This window comes from Leptodactylus fuscus, chromosome 2, assembly GCF_031893055.1.
Source record: "Leptodactylus fuscus isolate aLepFus1 chromosome 2, aLepFus1.hap2, whole genome shotgun sequence".
NCBI lineage: Eukaryota > Metazoa > Chordata > Amphibia > Anura > Leptodactylidae > Leptodactylus > Leptodactylus fuscus.
In genome coordinates, this window is record NC_134266.1 from 179,411,776 (window position 1) to 179,437,379 (window position 25,604).

The window sequence follows — 25,604 nt, forward strand, 5'->3', positions numbered from 1 at the left end:
TCCAAACTCCTATTTAAAATTCGCCAGATGTGAATTGCAGCCACTAACCTTTCCTCAGATTCAGGACCCCCGGGAACCTTCTGCTTTGCTTGCTGCTGAAACACATGGGAAGGTATTTAATATTAGTAAGATATTTGGTAGGCAATTATAAATGTCATAATTGATAGATATAGAGAAAAATGGATAGATAGATAGATAGATAGATAGATAGATAGATAGATAGATAGATCTAGTAGCCTGTAACGTAGTGACTTCAATACAAGTATCTCTATTTCTATAATATAAGTAAAGGGTGTTTTTTTCTGGTTCTCTAATGACTTGAGAGGACTTGTGATTCTAATAGTAGATGAATAGGAAACATGTCATCTGCTCCACATCATAAACTCCAGGCAGTCAGTATCACCTTGCTGCATGACCTTGCCACATGGACTTCACCAGGCTGCATTGCCTCCAGACACTGGACTAATGTGAGGGAGGTGAGGGAGGAATTGCCTGAATGAAGCAGATCAATGACTTATTCCCCAAGCTGCTTGTACCTTGTTACCTTGTAGAGCCGGCTATACAACTATACTACAAGGGAAATGCTGGATGGAGCAGACAAGTGGTCGCATATCAGTCATTTAACCCCCCATGTCCTGTGCTATGTGCAGCCAGGCCTCTTATTACATCCCTGGCATCATCCATCAGCACTGTCTATTTCGAGTTAACACTCAGTAATTCTTTTCCCCTGTAAATATGTTAATATACTTTATTATTAACGCGACACTGACTAAATATCTCCAGTGACTCTCAGGACCCTATTACCATTTCATGTATTTGGAAATAGACAGGTCTCCTGATATTTTCTGGGACACATGTCTTTCTGTAATAATTATCTATAGCCTGAGAACACAACACATCAAGCCTGAAAACTGACATTATTTAGGGTTTCATTAGGAATAAATAATTTGTAAAGAAAGTAGAAATGCGGCTGATGTTGAGGTCATCCTAATAGGAAAGCGGATCTTCCTATGAATCACTGCCTGTTGACTTCCTTGAGACTCCAGATTATTTCCTCCCCTTCGCACATTGCTCGGACAGGACATCTTGATTTGTCCAGTAATTAGACACTTTCCACTAATGGAGCAATTGCATATATTATATTCCCTGATGCACCTGATTAAGAATGAACTGACTGCATAGGGTGGACTTCATTATGTAATGTCATTAAATCCTGAAATCAGCCTTCACTATGGAAATAGAGGCGGACACCATCTCTACTGTACAATCCCTTCAAGGGATTCAGCTAGAAATGTATTGTACAAAGCAGTCACCTAACTAGTCTAGCGGGTCACTATATATATATATATATATATATATATATATATATATATACACACATATTATTAATAACATGTATTCATGTGTTATATGAAGAGTATATATATATATATATATATATATATATATATATATATATATATATATATATATATATATTGTATTATATAAATTATAATAAGTTATAATTAACAATAAAATAAAGCCTGACTTCTACTACGAATAATTGTTGCTATTATTATTATTATTATTATTATTATTATTATTATCATTATTAATAATATTAATATTATTTTCGTAACAATAAATTCTATTGTATCCAGAATTCTATGAAATCTGTTATTAAACGTCCAAGAAGAAATAGAGAGTCGTTTTTTAAAGGCCCAGTTTGTATTTTGTATAATTCTAAAGAAAAATGCCCATCAGAAATGATTTCTTAGTTCTTAGAAAGTATAAGGAGTCAGAGCTAGTGAATGAAGTTACCTGCTGTTTGCTACCCTGGCACCATTGGCAATAACCAGCCCTGGTTCGGCAGGTCCCAGGCTGTCCATGTTCAGGACCATTTGTAGTCATTGTCCTGTTTGTGTGTGTTACTGTAGACTAGTGCAGCAGATACCTGGGGTCTCTTGTATGTGTTTTGGATGTTTACTTGTCTCTTTTTGTGCATCTTACTTCTCTAAATCAAGGTGCCTTGATGCCAAGGAGTGATGAAATAAGAAGAAAAGCCAATTGCTGCACTGAGGTGGGGGATAGCTGCTAGGAATCCGCCTGCAACTGTGGAGAAGTCAGTAATTGCTGGAGACAGGGAGAGCTGGGGGTTGGGCTGAGGGATCCATGTATAAATAGTGTGATCTCAAATTGAAAGGCATAAATAACAGCAGGAGTGATCTAACCCTATGCAGTTCATCCTCGACGGGGAAAAAGGGGGGAGAAACAATAAGGAGAAGCTTGAAGGGGACGTGTAGATCTCCTAGTGCAGACCAAGTGGATCTCTGTGGATACAAGATCACAGGGCGCAGCAGCCATGGAAGAACTTACGGCTTTTGTATCCAAGTCCTTTGACCAAAAGAATAAGGATGGCAGCGGTAGTGGCAGCAGCAAGAAGGAGACTATTACATACAGGGAAGTTCTGGAGACTGGCTTAGCTCGGGCCAGGGAGCTGGGGAACTCTGAGAGCAACCTCCAGGACATTACAGACAGCAGCAACCACTGCTCACTGCACCTCTACAAGGAGCACTCAGACATTGACAAGGACAAGCTGAAAGACTACAGCAGCAGCAGGATATCTGAGGGTAAGTATATACTATGCACTGGATGGACCAGATCCTGCACATGGGGAAACTTCCAGCCATGATATACAGACACATTGCAGCAGAGTCTGAGCCAGTATTGTAGTCAGTATTCCTGTGAGTCATGCTACAACAATGCCATATTACACATCACACCACACAGGCTCTCTATTGTACTCTCTGTACATATTTGCTTGTTACATTACATTCATATATATATGTGTGTGTGTGTGTGTGTTGTATGTATGGAAGAATTGTCAGCATACCTTGTCAATGTCAGGCTTTCCCATGGGAATAGATGTGTGACTGGATTCAGTTGTGTCACTAAGAATGGCTGACACTTCCGGATAGTGTTAATGATAGTCAATGATTATTAGGCCCATTGATATAACACTAGTGCTGGGAAGGATCTGAAATATCACAGGCCACAGACATCACTAAATAGTTTTTTGTTCACTTAGGGAAACAGGTGTCCTTCTTTCAAACAGTTATCATGGCTATTGCTTTTACCAAGACATATTGCAAACAGCCTGCAAAACATGTGGCTGGATGGGGGGTGAGGGGGGTAAAACGTTTTCATCTGGTGTGACTCAAGGTGAAACTAAATTAAAAACAAGACATGGGAGATCAGGATAGAGGAAGTATAAATGTCTTATGGGGGACTATTATGTGTCACATGTTTCTGGGGAAGTTGCAATGTGTTTGCAAGAATACAAACAATTGTATACATTCATATTATATAGATATAATATAAGATACAAATACTATAGATAAAGATAGATAGATAGATAGATAGATAGATAGATAAGACAGATCATTGTAATCCATAAATAATATATCAAAGATGATATCGTGAATTATTTGTGACTGCTGTGCAAAAAAGCAAACGTTCAATATATATATGTGTATATATATATATATATATATATATATATATATATATATATATATTCAATAATGCTGACATTAATTCTTTATCAGACCATTAATATAATATATTATATTAAGGCCATGTCAGATGTCAGCACATTTACCATCACACATTACAATAACAGGAGAATAAAGCATAATGTCCTTGTATGCATTGTCTAGGCTGTGTGTCATCTAATATACATGAGGTAATATACATGCTTGCTGTTCAGACTAAATGCACATGTAATGTAAGTTTAAATGAAGTAGAAAAGCAAAAGAATTATCCATTAAAACTTATTACAGAAACTCTATAAAGTCGATGAACACACACCGATTTTTACCAGTTTATACTGTAAAGTGAATTTTTGTTGAATGGATTACTCCAGTCTATTAAAAGTTTCAGTAGGAGATTCTGAGAAACTATAGAAGGTGCTTTTCATTAAAAATCTAAAATAATTCTACAGAACACAATCCAAACACAGATATTTATTTTATTTTACAATTTGTATTACTAATTTTAATAACATTAATAATTATAATATATTTTCCCACTGCTGATATTATTGTACTGGTTATGATTATTACAATTATCACCACGTATCTTAATGTATCATCATAAGGAGACTTAAGGATGAGCTGACACAAGCCTGTCATATTTTAGTCTCAGTAAACTCGTTCATAGCCTCTTTATTGCCTTTTTGCATTGAAGACTCATTGATAAAAGCTGTGATTCTATACTATCAGTACCGTGCCTTATGAATGACAGAAAAACCTATAAAGATACTGTACTGTCTACTGAGAATATGGTGAAATAGTGTGCAGAAATGTAGTATGGAACAAATCTATCTATCTATCTATCTATCTATCTATCTATCTATCTATTTGTGCATGTGTTATTTGTAAAATGTATATTACTATTTATTTACAAGTGAATAAGTGAGTCTATCTGTCTATCTATCTATCTATCTATCTATTATCTATACCATCTATTGATTACATTTTTTATCTATCTCATCTAACTTTCTATCTGATTTTCCATTTCCATTATCTATTTTTCTATTAACTATATAATTTATGTATGATCTATCTATCTATCTATCTATCTATCTATCTATCTATCTATCTATCTATCTATCTTTCTATTACCTATATAATTTATCCCTCACATATCTTTCTCTCACCTATATAATGTATGATCTATCTAACTATCTATCTATTTATCTATTACCTATGTAATTTATCCATCATATATCTTCCTATCAGATAGTTTATGTATCATCTATCTCTATCTATCTATCTATCTATCTATCTATCTATCTATCTATCTATCTATTACCTATATAATTTATCCATCATATATTTTTCAATCAGATATATAGTTTATGTATCCCCTATCTATCTGCCTATATGTGTATTGCTTGGTACAAGTCCTGTCAGAGTTCAGGTCTGAGCTCACAGATAGTAGACCCAGAGCCCATGAGATTGTCTATAGTGAAATGTTTGTTGTTAATCTGGTTATCATATGTAATGAAGCCACATAGCAGAGTGATCTGGATTTATTATCATTATTAAAAGCTATGAAATAGATACAGATCCTCGATCGTTGTGTATTACTATTCAGTATGTGAAGAATTGATTCCCTGCCTGTGTTCTCTGCCCCGCTATTGGGCTAATAGTAATCGATTGAGAATACATTAGGTCATTTCTGTTAGGATAGGACGAGCACTTCATGAAATACATGACGGATGAAGAGTCATTATTAACATTACTGACTTTCTCCTTCCCAAGGAAAATCACATTTCATCCATCAATTTTTCTAGAGCTAAATAAACCCTATATTAGGAAATGCAGCTTGTTAATTGTAGTTTATGTTCAGGGTCATTTGTCAGTAGGAGAAAGCTTTATATATCCTAGAAATATTATAGTGTCATGTCTTAGAAGTTGTATGGAGTCAGTGCAGGCTGGTAACTCATATATATCATACTATGGGATTGATAAGACTCCTTGTGCTCACAGGAATCTACGAATGTAAAGACAAGAGAGAAGACGTGAAATCCGAGGATGAGGATGGACAAACGAAGCTGAAGCAGAGGAGAAGCAGAACCAACTTTACATTAGAGCAGTTAAATGAACTGGAAAGACTATTCGATGAGACTCACTATCCTGATGCATTTATGAGAGAGGAGCTAAGTCAGAGGTTGGGGCTGTCTGAAGCAAGGGTCCAGGTAAGGAGAGGAACGACCACCAAAAGAATAATCCCTATTACTACATTGGTATTCTCTAACTATTAAGGTATCCTCTGTATCTATCATATATATCTCAGTCTAGAGTATCAATATATCTACAGTGTCTAGATTCCTGTTCATAAAACAATTAAAAAACAAACAAAACAAAATTAAAATAACACCCTTGTACGAAACTTTCCATATATGAGTGAGATAGTCTATGGCAAAATAGTGTAATAATGAATGAGGTTGTCTTCATTATCATCAATAAATACATGAAAAAAAAAATAGAATAATAAAAACAAAAGTATATAGGTGAATTAAATAAATCTATGCTAAAAAAAATTGCTACAACAAATATAAGAAAATAACAATTATGTTATCATTACATGAAAAACCTTACACGTTATGAATATATATATATATATATATATATATATATGTATATATATATATATATATATATATATATATATATATATGTATATATATATATATATGTATATATATATATATATATATATATATATATATATATATATATATATATAATATTCTTCAAGAGGAAGCAGCGATTGTATTTCTATCGGTTTTATGTCTCATTAGAAAGAATAGGCAACTGGTGTCCAGTGCACACATGCCGGTTTTCTGGACGCCACCGGCACATTTGGTCTTATTAGTTTTCACATACAATGTCGGGGCCGAATAGAATAGAATAGAATAGACCCCTTTGGAGGGTCTGTGGCTGCTTTGGGGCTGGATTATCCTGAGCCGGGGGGTGAAGCTGCCCCAGCTGACCTGCTTGACAGCCATATGGATTTATGACATCCAAGTCCTCCCCATCTGCTCCCTCTTTCTGCCTTTAAAGTGCTGGAAACACAATCCTGAAAATGATGATTATTTAGCCAGTAAAACGTATTTACGAGCTTTTAGCAGAGTATTCAGACTGTATGACAGGACGCAATGAATTAGATCTCTATACACTACATCATAACTTATCCTGCCCCACAAATAATCGATAAATATAATAAGAACTCAACAATTACACACATAAAGAAGCAAAACTAAACACTGTAATATTGGAATATTTTCTTTCTAACCTACAGAAATACAACATTTTCCTTAGTGATACCTAATTGTAGGAAACCTACTTGTGTAGTGGTAGGAATTATATTTGCGGGTGCCAAAGCCCTGTCCATATATAATATTCTAATTATTATCAATATTATTGTTATTGTCAACATGTAATATTCTAATTATTATCAATATTATTGCTATTTTCAATATGTAATATTGTAATTACTGGCATACAATAATTACTAGTGAACTTGCATTTGATTTCTTCTTGTGATATCTATATCTATATATGTATATAATTCATTGTAATAATACACATCAGGGGACTTGTCTTTTTTCTATCTTTTTTCTGTTTTCCCATTATTAGCACAGATCTATATAATATCTTGTCTAATATCTTCCACTGCCTTGATGTGTTGTTCCTACAATAACAAATGACTTGTAATTCCTCCCTTTAGCACCTTCTCAGGATTTCCAAAGTTGCACAAAATTGCTCCCTAAACTACTTTCAGATCTCACCCCAAATGTCTATATTGATTCAGGTGGAGGCATGAAAAAAAAAACAAAAAAAAACAAACTTGGGAACTTAAAAAATCTGTTTGGAAAAGAAATAGTTGTAGAGTTTGGGAAGGAGGAAGCTTATTATGTGACCATTCCTAATAAGGTGTATTAGCAATGTAGGGGAGGGGGGTCAGTATAGGAGCAGGACAGGCAGCCATTTTCTAGGGTAAATACTCCCTGGCTTGTTGTAATAAGCACACACTGTCCTTGTTGTTAGAAGATCCAGTTTCAATTGAGAGTGGAAATTTGCTGTAAATAAATTGATGCTCCTCTCCTGCCTGCTCCTTATTAACCTTTTATTTTTAGCGTGTCCTGGAACCCCATACCACCCAGCTGTCAGGGTTATAATTGAAAGTTATGAGCCCATAGTGAGGAGCAGGCAGTAATTCAATTACAAGGGATATCTCTTGCTTTATGGCGCACAGCTAAATTAAATGTCATTATTCACTGTCTCTAATGGAAATCAAAAGGAAATCAGATTAGAGTATTTGTGAAAGAAATCACTGAGTGATCCTTAATGAAGAAATAACTGTCTAAAACAGTGTAGTATGCTTTACTTAGCAGATTCAGGCCTAATTGGGATTGATCACAACCCTGATTTATTATTGCTTAACCTACTGGCTAATTCATCACTTTTATTTGTCATCGGAACCTCATGTTTCTTTTGCTTTAGATGCAATGGCTTCATGTATTTATTCCTAAAGTAGCCAGCCAATGCGCCAGGAGCGATCCCAAGTAGCCCCATCCTTAGTACATAATCACATTACACGCTGATTGCGCTTCTCCCTTTGTCTGCAGGATCTACATACACAATAGGATCTAAGGAGCTTCTAGTGAATTTACACTGTCCGTAAGCTGGTGTGTGGCTTTGATAGAGTAAAGGGATCAGTATCACGGGGCCAAACAGAGATTGCGGTGGGCCATGTAAACCATGCTGACCCCCAGATGATAAAGAAGCCCCCTGCCTCCCCCTGTAGTATGGGGCAACTCTTCACACATGACATGGCTCTCCAAGGCTCTGTGATGAATGTCTTCCAGAGTTTCTTTACACTAATTACTGCCTTGTAAATGACCATCATTAAAGCAATTGAACAAAGCTTGGAGGGGAATGCAAAGCAAAAAGTGCAGCCCCTATGAATGAAATAGTAGTCACTGCAAAATACTGCCATGTTAGATAACACTCCCACCTTCCTGCTGCTAAGATTTACTATGCAGCTGCTGATGTTATATATTAATAGTCATTTACTAATGATTTGATGTCTGCAATCCACATCATATTTTATTATACAACCTCTTGTGATATTGCTGCTTTTCATTTTACTGCACATTTTCCAAATAAATCATTTACTAATGAAACAAAATGAGCAAAGAGTTGTTCAGATTATTACTGAATGATCAAGATTTTCTTCTGAAGATTTTCTTCTGATTTGATTGAAACTTGCAAGAAATCTTATTGATATAAATTACTTTCTATAGTATTTTACAGTAGTTCACAGTTTAGAATGTCTGAATGGCCAATGACCATTCACCTAGATCTGTATTGTAAATCCATCCCATTGTTTTGACTCATATTTTTCTAGAACTAAAAATATATCTGCATAGTAATATTTTCATTTGTTTGGGTACATTTATTAAGGACAATTGATAGGTCATAATTGCTTCCTTCTAAAAGCGAAACTTACATATACTCCAATATATACAAATATGATAACTATTAGTACTAGTTTAATAGTAAGTGGGGACTTAATGCTCTATCTATCTATCTATCTATCTATCTATCTATCTATCTATCTATTTCTCTATCTATTTGTCTATCTATCTATCTATCTATCTATCTATCTATCTATCTATCTATCTATCTATCTTTTTGTATCTATCTATCTATCTATCTATCTATCTATCTATCTATCTATCTATTTGTCTATCTATCTATCTATCTATCTATCTATCTATCTATCTATCTATCTATCTATCTATTTGTCTATCTATCTATCTATCTATCTATCTATCTATCTATCTATCTATCTATCTATCTATGTATGATCTTAGGCTCACCATTCAGGGCTGTTATACAATTTCAGCTACACTGGCCTTACACCAGTTCACACTAACAAATTTGTATTTGTAAAGTAAAGAGCAGGGTCCTTTGTTAAGTCCCTTTTTAAGGTATTCAGTAGCCTAAACAGTCTTTAAACAAGCCTCAAACTTACATTATGTTTAGATTGGATGTCTAATCTGTCTACAAAACAAAAAGCAAACATCAGATATGATAATGGGAGTGGTGTTCCTTACCAACAAGATGTAGCCTTGCAGCTTCCTTATATTTTGGTAGTATGACATAGCATTCTATTGGTTGTTTATGGTATATTATTTATAGTGAAATGAGCTAATATTGTGCCAATATTATTTGCCAATTTTATATATTTATGTTATTTCAGTATTATATTGGGGAATATAGATATTAGACATTGATACAGAGGAGAAATAAGAAGTAGAGCTAATGTATTGAAGGCTGTATAGGTGAGGAGACCATAAACAGAGCTGAGGAATCACATACTCTTCCAAGAAATTGATAGACCACAGCACTCGAATATTTCCAAGCTTTATAGACCACAATGTAGGAGGCCTTCACAGACAATTGGTAAATTAGAAAGAAAGTTGTAGGGACAGAAAGAATAAATATTATGTAAAAAGTTAAGATATGTATCCCCTAAACAAAAAAATATTATTTCATGCTTCTTAATGTTTCTTAGGTATGGTTCCAGAACCGAAGAGCAAAATGTAGGAAACAAGAAAATCAAATGCATAAAGGTGGGTACGGTGAGTAGATCCAAACCCAATGCAATCTTGGTCAATAACTCAGGTGGCAGAGGGTTCTTACATTTTTTTTTATATTGTATACAAAGTACAACTAATCCAAATTATTCACATTACAGAATACTGTACTGTAGCCTACTATGATCTCACTCACAATCTTGGGAAGTAGCAACCACCAAGTATACTAGATAAGTTACCGTTACCATTACTAATGTGGCCTTTCTATTGCCTTATTATTCAGTGTTGCAATAAATAGATAATCCTCTTTTACACACACGGGTCTGCTTATATAACTTCACCAGGGTTGTGAGTCACCAATTCCTGGACAGTCCATAAAAATGAGAAACTTTTTTGTCCAGGATTTTGAAACTTTTTTTTTTTTTTTTTTTAAACTTCTTCAATATTTTTTTGAATCTGAACATGTAAAGATCATTATGATTGTATTCACCACCATTTTATTGTGCATTGTGAGCATTGCATTTTTCAGTATTCCAGGCTAAACAGACATCCCTTATGGTACAGTCACAGATTGGTGTGGTACAGAAAAGCTGGTGCAACACTAATGCCAAAATGGATCCGTAATTTTTTATGTGATCTGTTCTGGTATCCAGTACATCAATTGTTTCAATAAACAGTGCTGTGCTTGTCCAGGAGCCTTGACAGATGTGGAGCCATGCTTTATTGTAACGTATGGAGTACCAGATGCATATTGGATACCATCATTCTAGCATCAATTTCCATCCAGCTTTCCTGTACCACACTGAATGGAATCTATCCTTACACTTTTAGTGCTTCTTCATGCAATAGGATATTGATGTGGGTTTTAGTGTGGATCCTGCTGAATCTGTATCCATTGAATGAGTTTCCACTGCCCTCTTAGCATTAACTGGAAAAAACTCTGCATGGATTTCTATGTGGATAAGACAGTGGACACATTCCAAGTGAATGAACCACATTGAACGGGGCTAATCCTTCTACAGATCTCCAGCACATCAAATTGCACATCACAGCAAAATCTTTTTATTTAAATTTTTATTAAATAATATCCTTAGAAAAAATAACTAATGAGATTGGTAACCCCGACCTTCACCACTGAGAAATCAACTTTATATTCTACATATTTTGTAGGAGTCATTCTGGGAACAGCAAGTCATTTAGAAACGTGTAGAGTTGCACCATATGTGAACATGGGAGCACTGAGGATGCCTTTTCAACAGGTAAATCAATGGATTGTAATATACTGTAATATGAAACATGAAATTAAAATGATGATAATTGTGTTTTTAATATTCCTTCTTATCCAGGTATAATTTAGATCAATAACAGTTATATGTGAAATTAGGCCTTAACTAGATGATTATTGTTTCTCAGGCCTTTTCTTATATTTAGTATGTTACCTTCTCTTCATATAAGGTGCTGGAAACCTGTCCTAGTATATTTGTAACATATTACATGTATCTAAGATCTGATTTACATGTGTCCAAAGGTCAAGTTAAGTTACTTCTAGCATCTGATACAACAGTTGGAGACAATTATATCCCCAAGTCACCGTTTTGTTATATATGTAAATTCAATTGTGCTCTTTTTATAGAAACTTTTTCTTTAATTTATGTTGAATGTCCTTTAAAGCTGTCTGTCCTATCAGAGGCAATGTTAAATAAGATAAGATAATCCTTTAATAGTCCCACTATGGGGAAATTCAGTGTGTTAGAGCAGCATAGATAATACAGTAATGTATTCAAGAAAGAACACATACAAGCTCATAGCAGATAGAAAAGATACTAGGAGTCATAGCAACTAAATAGAAAAGAAAGGCTCAGGATCATTTAGTTCTCTGTGCGGAGTGATCTTTACTTAGTGTGAGGTTGATTACACAGCCTGACCGCGGTTGGGAGGAAGGACCTCTGATAGCGCTACATTCTTTTAAGAGGAATAACAAGTATGGACACCACGTATGGTACCATCATACCCATATAGCGGCCCCTTATTCCCCTACCTGATATATGACATTCCCTAAGGCAAGGGCTGCGCAGTGACTTTGGCAGGGCATCATTTAGATCACAATGCTGCAGTTATATAACAATATTACAAGTAATGATTGTGAAAATGGTTTTATTTACACTCGCAACATAGATTCAGTGCTATGCAACAGGTGCAAAAAATAAATAAATCCCAGTTTATTAGATTTTGATCACAAGCCACACGTAACTTAATCAATATAGACTTGTGGTAAGTCACTCTCAAATAGGCAAGTTGTGAGTGACTTGCGACATTACTGCAGTACTTTTTATCTAGTGTTCCAAATCCTAAATTGCATACAATTCACAGCCACATTGTACTGCAAAATATTTGTGCAACAGTAAGCTGCAGAGACATTAGTTTATCCGGTAACGTAAATCAACATAAATAAATTATCAATATTCTACATGAGCTCTCCCAGACAAGGTGTAATTTTAATAAGATTGAATCTATTCAGCCACATGATGTGTCAGAATCAGTGGGTTGGCATTATTATACTGAGTTTTTCTTATTTCTATAAAAAGATTTACATATATACATATCACATTTGCATGTAATTTGTGTAATGAGTTGTGTGCTTATTTGCTTTTACATAATCAATGGCATACATGCAATAGAGGCATCACATATTGAAACTGTGGGGGGAGCTTAAGGCAGCCCCATTATGGTTCCTAGGCAGAATCTAGACTGTTACTTCCCTCTTTATAGCCAATGCAAAATTACACAAAGGGCCAGAAATGAGGTGTGATCTAGCATTAAGACAAGGTCCCACTCTGATATTTTCTCTATGTAAAGTAAACTTTAGGTCACATGTATGTGATTCAGATATAGCATTTAGCATGAACTGCTCACTACATTTTGTATCTGGGAAATCATATGACAAATATTGTCCACTTGCTCTATTCCTACAAATACATTTTAGTGTTCACATATTTATTAGTAACTGTAACACAGGATTAAGTCTTTGTAAGTAACTCCGAACAATAATGCATAATAATGCACTATCATAGAAAAGTACTGTGTTACACCTATGTAAGTATTACCACCAATATTCCCTGAAAGAATAAAAATCTATTCAAAATGACTGCCCTTATGCCTAGGCCTCATGACCCTGATGGGAAATTAAGTCCAGCATTGGCCTGTTAGCACTCTGAACAGGAGTGTGCATCCAAGGAAGTTCAGCAAAGTATTAGCAGACTTAATAGTCCAAATTTTGCAAATAGGCTTGTAAAAATTTATATACTTTTTAGATATCATACACTGAGAAATCGTTACAAAAATAAAAAAAAAATTATAAAAATTCTAGGCATTTTAATGTCTTGAAATTGGATGTTTGTATAAGCTCCCCCAAATGGAACCAATGTGTTTCAGCATTGAAAATAGCTATTGATGTAGACAGGAAGAATACAGTCAGAGGAGCATAGTGCGTGGTGAAAATAATAATAATAATAATAATAATAATAATAATAATAATAATAATAATAATCTTTATTTATATAGCGCCAACATATTACATAGCACTTTACAAATCAGAGGACTCATGAACAGACAATATGAGACATTACAATGTGACAAAGAAATAAACATATCAAACAATAGGAGTGAGGGCCCATTCTATGAGGAGCTGGGGGACACAAGAGGTCAGAGGACTTGTTTCCTACAATGAAAATGGCTTGTAAGCCACCTAAAGCACACACAGATAATGGATAACCAGAAATGGTAGTAATAAGAACTAAGCTATTTTTAACAATTCTTAAGAGTTATATTGTGTTTTTGACAGACAGTTTTGGGATTTTTAGTATGCAAGTGCTTAACTTATGTATTATTTTGGCTTTAGGCCTTCTAAATTATTATTGTTTTTTGTAGCATATCTTTAAAATGTGTACACAGATTTCTCAAAATAGTGACTTAATTCTAATTTTTCAATATAGTGATTTATTAAATACTAGGTATTGCCAAAGCTTACTCAGATGCGTGAAAACTTACCTTTATTGTAACTCATGACATAATGAGAACTGATATGGGTCTTCTTAGGCTAGACAAGTGTCCCCCAACCTTTTAAGATACTGTGCACCCCTGAAAAAAAAATGTTCTACAGGGTATCCCGACCAAATAGGGATCACAGATAATGTTGCATGAAGGCATGCAGTCATTTTCCCAACCAGAGTGTTACGACCCCCTGGCGTGTTCCCAAGGCACCCCTCGTTGCCATGGCACCCGTTTTTGGCTAGACTTTTTTTTTATCACACTGCAAAAACTTGCTGTGATATCACTGTCCATAGGAAATGCATTGAGGACATAAGATGTGAGTAGCATAGGGTTTGCTGGAGCAATTAATCATTACAGATAAATCCCTTTAATTATCGCTGCTTAATTTGTAAAAGATTTTCATGTTGCTCTATGGAGGTAAGCAGCAGCTCTGAAATTGTGGTAAAAATCACGAGCTACTCTGTCTGAAGATAGTCTACAGGAATTATATCTGTAGCAATGACATCGCTCCAGGTAAATCTACTCTACTCACTTCAGTCACTTGAGAGTGATTTACAAGAGATTTTGAATCTACTCAATGTATTCTCTATCAACAGTGATTTCACACTAATATCACATAGATTTTTTTGTAAATTGATAAAATAGCCGGAGCCTCAGACTTTGCTTCCTCCATATAGTGGGTCTGCTATCATTCGGCTGATCACATATTTAACAGCAGAACACAGAACAGCAACCACAGGCTTCCTACGTATTGTAACTGCACTATGTAAAAGGCAATCGTGAAAGCTGGAATGGTAAAAAAAACTGTTTGCCACCTGTTTTCACTTATCAAAGCGTATGGACAGTCATTAAGAGGCAAAGAGTATATTCACATGTGGCTGATTTGTTGCAGAAATCTCTACAACTGAAAATCAGTTCCATTCATCTGAATGGGGTTGTTTGGTGGGAAGCTCATGGAATCCTGCAAACACTCAGCTGTATGGGATATTCCTAGAAATTTCTGAATTTATCCTATTTGTTCTCTGCATATGTATACAATACAACATATTTAATAATTGCTGCCAGACATGTGTGCATACTCATGCTTGTGTATGAATCATGAAATAACAATACATTCCTTAAAGGGGTTGTCCAGTTTCAGCAAATGAATGTTATTGTTTGTATGATTAAAAGTTGGATTATTTTCCTAAATACTTTTTGTATCAATTCCTTGTGTTTTTTTTTTTTTTTAGACCTTTGCTTGTTCTGTTACTCCTTGTTTTCATTGGTTACTTCTAGCATGTAAAAACCAGTCCATGTGTTAGTGTGATAGACACTAGGGTTGAACGATCGGGATTGGAAAAGATCGGATTACGATTGCGATCACGATCGAGATTGGGATCGGGATCGGCTGGAAAATTATCGGAAATCAGATTTTGAAATTTTAAGATTGGTTCAACCCTAAAAGTTACTTTTCCCATAGAGAAGCATTGACTAGGGTTGAGTGATCGTGATTGGAAAAGATCGGATTCCGATCGACAATCGAGTAAATTTCACGATCGTGATCGTGATTTGCTGGAAAATTATTGGACAGCACAGTACTCAGACATCTGCCTGGTAACAAGCTGTGCACCTGTGTGTCATCACATGACCATGGACTGATTTTTAATTACTGGAAGTAAAGAATGAATCTCAGCAAGCAGAAAACAGTGAGGAGTTTATATAGAAAATGTATGGGAAAATTATATAACTTGTATAATAAACAAAAACTTATTTTCTTAAACTGGACAACCCCTTTAATTTATACTTAGATGTTTTTAATTGTACTTTATGTATATTTTATGTGAGAGATACACTGTAGGATATGTTCCCATTATCCTATTTTAGTTAAGCTTCCAGCAATATAAAATGAAGCCTGTGATAATGAAATGGGGATTGGTCACTTTGATGAAATGTTTAGGCTTATTCATATATCTTCGTTAAACAAATGTACATCATCCATATTTTTGCATACAGCATATGTATGCATTCATTTTATTTTGATTATATAGTGCCATCATATTCCACAGCACTTTATATACATTGTCAGTCACTGTCCCATTTAGGACTCACATTCTACATACTGTTTTTGGAGTATGGGAGGAAACACATGCAAACACACAAAAAACCATACAAACTCCTTGCAGATTTTGTCTTTTGGTTGGGTTTGAACCTAGGACTCCAGCACTGCAAGGCTATACAATGAGCCACCATATCAATGTCTTCATTCAGACATGTGTTTTTTAGTGGCCTATGTAGCCACATAAAAGAGCAGAGGCAGGTTTTTTTTATTCCACTGATGCATCACCTCAATGAAAGTCTATGGGTCCATAGAAAAAAATGGATCCGTGTATCATCTGATTTTCATAGACCCAGAGACATTGAAAAGTATAGATAAATATTTTTTTTTTAAAAAAAATATTATTCAAAGAAGCGACAAATGGATTAGAAGGGTGGGCTGCTTTTTGCAAAATGCGGAAACATGACTAAGGGGTCATTCACACAGAGTAACGCCGGGCGTGTATTACAGCCCTACACGCCGGTGTTACGGCAGACTGCCGAACAATTCCCATTCACTTCAATGGGAGCGCTCGTAACAGCGGCGTTTACGAGCGCTCCCATTGAAGTGAATGGGAAGTGTTCAGCAGTCTGCCGTAACACCGGTGTGTACGGCTGTAATACACGCCCGGCGTTACTCCGTGTGAATGACCCCTAAAGCATTTATATATCAATTCAGCATACTCTATATAGTCTTACTAGAATGGCCAGTTTGTATCTCTACAAGAATATGGAGAACTGTCATGTGATCATATCACACTTCTCCATATTCTTGTGGAGATGGATCCTCATTTGTCAAGCAATGGCTCAGACATATTCATGCTACTGCTTACGGAGCAGCTGTGGTAGAAAAATTCCATTGGTGTCTGAAGAGGTTTTAATTTATTTAATTTTGTTATTAGTTTATAGTTCCCCCATTCCTATCACATTTAGCTTGGATCTTCATTTCTTGATATATGTTTGTTGTCATATGTAGGATATTTTACAATGTATTTGTATACCACAAATATATTGTTATATTATAAATGAACAACTTAGTACATTAGTCTACTGTAGCAATTATATTATGCCTTGGTTCAGATCTATATCAGTTAGGAAAAACTAGAGGATGAGAACAATCTGATTGCTATGGGCTCCTGCTTCACTTTCTGTTTCTGTTAGATTTGGCCAATCTCTCCCACTAACCTAAAATATTCAACATACTTTATTTTATCAACATTTCTAGATTCCAATATTTCCGCATACCTAAAATCACCCCAAATATCCAACCAAAGATCTGAGTTGAAAATCAAGTATACATTTTAATTGCTCCAGGTTGGTGGTAAAATAACATTCAGTTGCTCCTGACGTGAACACACTGCATCTTTCAGTAGTTTTTGGCAAACCTGTAGCTCATATCCAGGTGTGAATTCAAATCATTGTGCATAAAAGGAAAAAAATCTCTTAATGCAATTAAGTAATAATATACAGTGAACAACTACTTTGTCTATGTCTTGTGCTTATGCATTGAGTCATTGATTCATTCATCTGAATATAAGGCAGTTTGCAAAAATTGTTGTATCAAATTTCTTTCTTGATCCACTGTTAAATGGATATTTGCTGCCATGCCTTTGCACAATACAGTCTGGTCTTTATAAGAGACTGTTGACCACCTAAAGTCATATTGACGAAACTGATGTTTGTATGGAAAAAGTGGCAAACTGCAAGCATGCATGTGGTTGCTGGACAGATGTCCAAAACAAATGTTTTCAATCAAATTCATTTTTCTTTGGCCATTTCAACTAGATTTTATGGTAGAAAATGTAGACAAACATGAGTACCTTATGACAAATTTACACTGTGCCACTCTCAAGCTTAGAAGAGGCTGCAAACATATTTCATTTTCACTGTTAGTGATGAAATATAGTCTCCTAATGGCCTGAATATATTAATGATATAGGTGAGCCAGGAAAAAAGATAACATTAACTTGTATAAATGTAAAATTCCTGTTACCGCCGCTGGCTACATTTTGTGTCAATTTATTCAATTCACTAGCCAAGTTCTACACATTTTATGCAGCCAAAAAATTAATTATTGTTTTAATAATATTAAAAATATAAAGATGTTTTGAACACATTTAAAGTCAACCCAAAGTTTACAGTTTTTTTCAAATAAAGGTACCATGCAACATTATCTTAATGTACTAAGTGGGTGAAACCCCATTCCTCTAATATGGAATTCCTTATATGATATACATTGCCTTAGTTAGTTATATGGGCATAAAAGGTGAACGATAAATGAAAAATTACAAATTTCAAATTTTAAACATGAAACAAAATATCATTTAAAAGAAAATCTTGTAGGCTTTAGTAGTCAGAGCCATCTGATTGAAGGGTTATATTGGCCAGACATATTTGGTTCTGTGGTTGTATCACAACTTATCCCAGATTAATGTCATAGTCTTTGACATGAATGTTTTTCTCTTTACTCATCTACATTAATACGTTGAAATCAGAGGAGGTATAGAACGTCTCATTTGCTTAAAGAGAGTCTACCGCCAGCGTACGTCTATATTTTAGGGACTGGTAGCATGGTGAGCGTATCTTATTTGTCAAAAAAATAAACTTTTGATCAATATACAAATCATCTGTTCAGTAAAACAGTAGCATGGTCACATTTTCCAGAGCACCCATTCTTGCCTGTGGTCACCATCCAGCATCAACTCATAACATGAAGATTGACAGGTTTTGACGTGCAGTGACCACTGGTAAAAATGGCTGCTCTAGCAGATCCCAATCAGCTTGTTTGCATACCAATTAAAAGTTGATATCCTTGCCTGCATAGATGCACTTTGACACAAAAAGGACTGTTCACTGGGCCACTAACATTCTCTTCGACTACATGTGAGTGGTTTCAGAACAATTTTGGTAGTGGCTTCCACTTCCTTTCATATAACATTTTAGCAGTGAACAGATATGTAACATGAAACTTCTGGGCCCTAATACAAAATCTGTACCAGTCCCCCAAATTATAATGTATTGTTAATAGTATTGATCTCCTCATATTTGGAAGAAACACCTTATTGACCCCCCTAAGGCTCCAAGGCATTGGTACGATCTATAAAAACTGCATTGGTTTTGTTATTAATGGCCTTCACAACTATCACATACATAAATAAAAAAAAATCTTATGGTGTGTGGTGGTAGTGGCAATACAATAATATAAGGGCAAGTTTGGGGAGGCGATAATAATGTACAAAATAAATCTCTATCAATGATAAAAAAAATTTACCAAAAAGAAAAAAATAAAAGAAGATAAAAAGCAAATTATACTTGGGCCATATGGTCTACAGACTTAGTGGAAATTATATTATAAAAAATATGATCAAAATATATTAAGGCAGTTTACTGTTAGAAAGTTGTAAATTGAATCATACAGTAACCTTACTTATGATTTATGGGACCATAAATAATTTATGACGTGTACTCTCCATCCCAAGCAAGGCTTCACTTAGATTCTATGTTCACGCTTACGTGAGTAAAGACACCTAAACAATTTTGTTACAATCCTGTAAGTTCAATTTATATAAAAGAAATGTCTTAATGTCTTTACATAGTTTTTCAATGTGTTACTATGATCACATTAAAAGCAGACTGTTTAAATTTTTATTTTTTTATTTTATTACTATAAAATCGCTAAAGTGAAAACAGTAGTTTCAGGCATGATTTGGATTTTGGTATTATATCAATTTGTGTGTGTTGCTAATATAAATTTGATCATAAGTTGGTAATAATATGAAAAAAGGTCTAAGAAGCAGAACCAGATTAAATTGTGTGAAAATCACATATTAATATTATTAATTACAAAAAATTGGACCAGACAGATAGCCTATGCAGTCATTCAGAAGCTCTAACCAAAATACTAAGAAAATTTAATACATACAGTACATAAGTAAAAAACAAAACAAAACAAAAACAACAATATATATATTTATTTCCAATATTAATTATAAAATCCATATTTAAAGTAATAAAATAAGTTAAATAAAACCTGTAGTGCATATTATATCTTGATTTTCTCTTGGATATGTTATTTTTTTGGTGGATGTAAATTTATAAACTCATAAACATAATTTAATTTGTTTATTAAATGGTTGTCAATTAACCATATTAAAATTCTCCAAAATCTGAACGTTTTCTGCTGTCGATGAAAAGAATGCAAGGCTTGCATAAAATTTTAAACATTTAGATATATCATTTTAAGTTCAAAGAAACCATAGTCTTTATTCCTGCTGCGACTGATAATGAATGAAATTTATTGCATTATAATGAAACCAATACGTAGAGAGCTGTAACAGTTATTTATTTTTCTAGGTTATTTTTTTTCTCAATGGAAATAAAGAGAAAATTCTATAAATTAAATAATTCACTCAATAAGTAAAGCTACAATTTTTTTTTAACCTTTATTTTGGAATGAATGCATAAAAAAATAAGTTCAATCACGTTAATAATGAGAGACAAAGTAATATAAAACATAATAGTAAAACAATATTATATTAGCCTATAGTATTAAAAATATTGTGGTATAGAAAGTCTGCAATGTTTCAGTTTTCTTCATCTCCATAGCTATCTATATCCACGATCTTAACTTAATTGTAATTTCTCCTCATTAGACCTTACTTTTCTCTTTTCATACTCAATAGCAGTTACTATTGTCAAGATGTTGTTAGAAGATTTGGCAGAAAGCAATAAGAGGAAATGACTGAACTGTTTAATTCCTGTTCAAAATGTTACGTTCCCTTTTCTACAAATAACTTGACTATCATGAATGGAGCACACATCTGGATTGTGAACTAATAAGCCCAAGCGAAATATTTTAACATAAAGCAGTTTTGGGATTATTCATTCTATTTGTGCCTTCAATAAGACACTATTCATATGAAGCGAACATTCACAAACTCCGGATTTAATATCTATTTATTTACTTTATTAATGCATCTCATTTTTTTAATTTCATCTTTTTGTAATCCGGTATTGAGGGGCCTAAATGGGCTTTCAAGAAATAATTTACTGGCCACATAGCCATTTCTTCCTATAGGCCTCATTGATTCTTTACATGACATATGAAGTGTGAAAAAGATTTTACGTATAAATTTACACATTTACTGGCAAGGGAGTGTTGTTATACTAATGTACAATGTTCATAGTGATTCATGTTTTCTGACAGATTTACTAATGACACTTTAAAATAACTAATTTACTGATAGTTTTCTTTAATGGTAAGGTAAACAAGTTACAACATCGCTACAATAATTAGGAAATAAATGAGACCTCTAAACATTTCATTTGACACAATAAGGGATGTCCTGTTATCTATACATGATATGCAAAAGAAGAGAAAATATAAAAATAACGCATATGCAAAACTATACATTAGCATAAAAACAGCTTATGAAACAGAAATTAATAAAAATAATTTTTCATAATATTTCAAATTCCTAATTTAAATTTTATTTAGATGACAAATCTATTATATAAGATTTTCACTACTGTAAAGTTGTATTTTTATAGTTTTTGGTTCTTAAATTTTTTAAAAAAATGGAAGTATTATGACTACGATTTAATTTAACAGTTTATAAAATGTTGGAATGAATCAATAAATTAGTAATTTTCTGCTAATTGATCTGTGTTCTCTTAATCTCCTGATTTTGCAGATTATTGTAATAACATGTATAGTTATGTGAATTAACTACTTTTCGCACATCATATATGTGTATAGCTTTATTCAGTAACATTGTTATCAAGTTTAGAAATTTTAATTAAAGCAAATGCAGAAAAAAATTGAGATCTAGAAACATATCATTATAAACTCAAAAATTGTAAGATATTTTTCTTTTTATGTATGTTAATTTCGTATATTAATGTGACTTTTAAAAACAAACCATAAACTGAGAATGCGGACTATGGCCCAAAGTTATAGCTCATAATTTAACATCTGAAATGTTTGGTCCTGCTTCTTTTCACTACGTTTTTATACTTCAGTGACTCAATTAGTGGAAATAGAGAAGTGTAGTATGGGAGGGCAGAATAAGACTGGGCTTTGAATGTTTTATTTGTTACAATGTGTCGCTATTTGTGCCATTTCCATGTACAGAAAGTCCTTTTCTTAAGTGTTAATAAAATGCTACTGTGAAACTTATAGGGCTATATATCAAGTTTCTGAACTGCAGAATGTGAACCAATGCTATGCCACACATAAGGAAAATGTTCCTATTATGAGCTATTGGGATTTTGTAATTTGATTAAGTTGTTGTAAATTTTTTCAGCACCACGGTTCTTGATTCACATATTTTCAGTTTTCATCATAATGTCATTTTAACAGATGATTATACAGCTTGTATACTATTTTTCTGTGGATTCAGCACACTTTTACATTAAAATAGTTTTATTTTGTTTCATTTTTGGCACATTAGTTCTCTGGCACTCTAGTATATTCTAATATGTTTCAAGACACATTTACTGTTCCAATGTAAATAAAAATAGTTGTGAATAATGAAACATTACAAATTATATATTTCATAATGTTACAAATAAAGTAAACAGTATACAGATTGGTAATTAGTGCACAGCTCAATGGGAGAAATAACTAGACTGATTAAGGAATATGTTAATAAAACATAGGTAGTATAATCAATTAATATTCCTTTTATTGTTTACTAGCAATAATAAATGCAATGTTTATATATAATTATTTTAATTTACGGGATAATATTATTCTGAACAGGAATTACAAACCCGTAGAAATCCAAGCCTAAACTGAAATAATGTACAATAGCATTAATCTGTCATACATATCTGTCTCTAAACAGTTTGTAAGGATTTTGATAACAAAGGTAAAAATGGTGCAACTTGTTAATATATATGTGGGAGTGTCATCAAAACTAGCGCAAGGCAAAACTGGAGTCATTCCCAACTGCAACCAATTAAATGGCACCTTTTTCTTAGAAAATGAGAGCAGTAAACTTTTTGGTTGCCATGGGTAACTAACTTTATTTATTTGAAACAGTTTGTTAAATCTCCCCTTGTTGTAGAAACCTTATTACAATTTTGAGACTAATTCTTCATTTTATGGTTTTATGAGGTTTGATACATGACTCATTTTATGTGATTTCACTTTTCATGTATTTACTATAACCAACATTTTATAAATGGGGAGTACAGGTTAATACATGAAAAATTGTAATATATTTTATTAAACAAATTTGGAGTTACTTTCTCCATATCAGTCTATGTAAAGAGGAGGAGATAGAAAAGACATTGAAATAATTGCTGCTGTTATGCTATTCCTTGTGTTTTAACTCTGCTAGGTTGTAGCTAAGAGGCTGCTAATGCACAGAATAAGCAACAAATCAATTAACCAGGAAACCTACTCCACCGCTCCCTTCTCCATAAAACTCTACAGAGAAAAATATTATATATATATATATATATATATATATATATATATATATATAAATTTTCACACAAGACCTAGATTTTTATGTGCTTTAGAATTACCATATCTTAACCCCTTTATATTCGGAAATTCATGTGCATTTCTAAAACACTTGCAGTTATTTCAGTTGCATTTCTAAAAAATGTACGATCACATATTAATATTTTTGTATGTTTGTATGTCCCACTGTTTTATTATTTAATAATGCATACTTACTGATTTTCCTCTCTATATTTATTCCTTAGGTCCAAGCTCAGTTACAGTTGGAAGGAGTAGCCCATGCACATCCCCATCTTCACCCGCACCTGGCTGCCCACGCACCCTATCTCATGTTTCCTCCTCCACCCTTTGGACTTCCTATTGCATCACTGGCAGAAACTGCATCGGCTGCAGCTGTGGTTGCAGCTGCTGCTAAAAGTAACAGCAAAAACTCTAGTATTGCTGACTTGCGACTCAAAGCCAGAAAACATGCAGAGGCTTTGGGACTCTGACACTTTTAGTCACTGGTATAGTAAACTGACTTCCTTGTTTCCCTTTTTCTGCCATTATAAGACTCTACAGACACCAAATGTGTTGGTAAATGCTTTGCAAGTGTTAAAGAAAAAACATGGGACTGTACCTGCTCTCTAGAAGATCAACAAGGAGTGTGGAGGAATTTTTTTATGAAATATGCCATTTGGTTTAGTTCATGGCGCATCATGATTTTTATGATGCTTGCAGCCACTCTATTCTGAACCAGAATGACAACAGGAGTAGATATGAACATAGCCTTATATTATTTGGACAAACATTTAAAGACAAATGGAAGCTGAATTTTTTTTACCCTTCAGAACAAAATGAACTTGACAATATTGGCTGCTTTTAGTTTTTCTTCTGCATGTTACCGAGAAAAAAAATCAAAACAAAAAAAATGGAAAACGTATACATAGATCAATATATTATAGATATCAGATCATTGGGGCTGGTCTCCATAATGCCAATGCTATTATTCCACTGCCACAAGAATCTTCCCTAACCTATAATGGAGTTTTGGATATGAAAAAATAATCAAGAATCATTCTTCATAATGTGTAGTAGTCCTCTCACCTTCTCACATAAGCAGGCAGCAATAATCAATTTTTTCCAATGATCATATTTTGGAAAAGAATAATATTTGTAAATGCATCATTTATTGGTGCATTCATGTTACCAAAAGGAAAACTGGTCTTTGCTATAAAGATAGCCTACCTTTACCATTACATAACATCAACTGTGTCGTGCCATTTACCTGTAGACATCATGTTTTAAATACGGATTTAAGTCCAATTGAAAATCCCATGAATGTTAATTTATTGGAAAGAGGAAGAAGTTGGAACAATGGTGTCAGGAAATAATACTGAGACAGAATGAATTCTAGATAAATGCAATTAAGTGCAGTAAAGTGCAATACTGTAAATATTATAGATATAAAGAAAGACATCTTCAGATGTTGATAAGTAATTTTGCATTCACCTAGGCCCAGCCTTTTGTGCTTCACTTGGGTGTTGCAGTTCATTTGCCAAATGAGTGAATTCCATGGGAATGGATTAAATAATATTTCTTCTTCCTTGTACGAGGAAAACTGCCATGGTTTAGTCAATGTGCCATATGAGGATGATTTCAGCTTAAAAGCTGGCATGGTAGTTTTTATTTCTTTTCTTTTTTTTTTTATTTTTTTTTTCAATTATGAATTGAATACATCTTGGAATAATAAATTGTTACTGGGAGAATGCTGTTTTCAGTAAGCATTGCAAGGTATTGATAATGTTACAAAAATACCAAAGCGTTTGCATCTTATTTTTATTTAATGTAAAATGTGTCCAAATA

The 25,604-nt window shown here is 33.8% G+C and overlaps 1 protein-coding gene across 2 annotated transcripts; it reads left to right on the top strand.

The window, feature by feature from the left end:
* The first annotated feature begins 2,158 nt into the window (after positions 1 to 2,158).
* On the top strand, positions 2,159 to 25,604 carry LOC142195427 (short stature homeobox protein). 2 transcript variants are annotated; one of them, XM_075265211.1, is made up of 5 exons: positions 2,159 to 2,612; positions 5,538 to 5,746; positions 10,138 to 10,204; positions 11,330 to 11,418; positions 24,005 to 25,604. In XM_075265211.1, the coding sequence occupies exons 1-5, from the start codon at positions 2,345 to 2,347 to the stop codon at positions 24,248 to 24,250; spliced, it is 879 nt and encodes a 292-aa protein (XP_075121312.1). In that variant the 5' UTR covers positions 2,159 to 2,344; the 3' UTR covers positions 24,251 to 25,604. The 2 variants fall into 2 exon arrangements, with proteins under 2 accessions (XP_075121312.1, XP_075121313.1); XM_075265212.1 differs by having other exon boundaries at positions 10,138 to 10,195.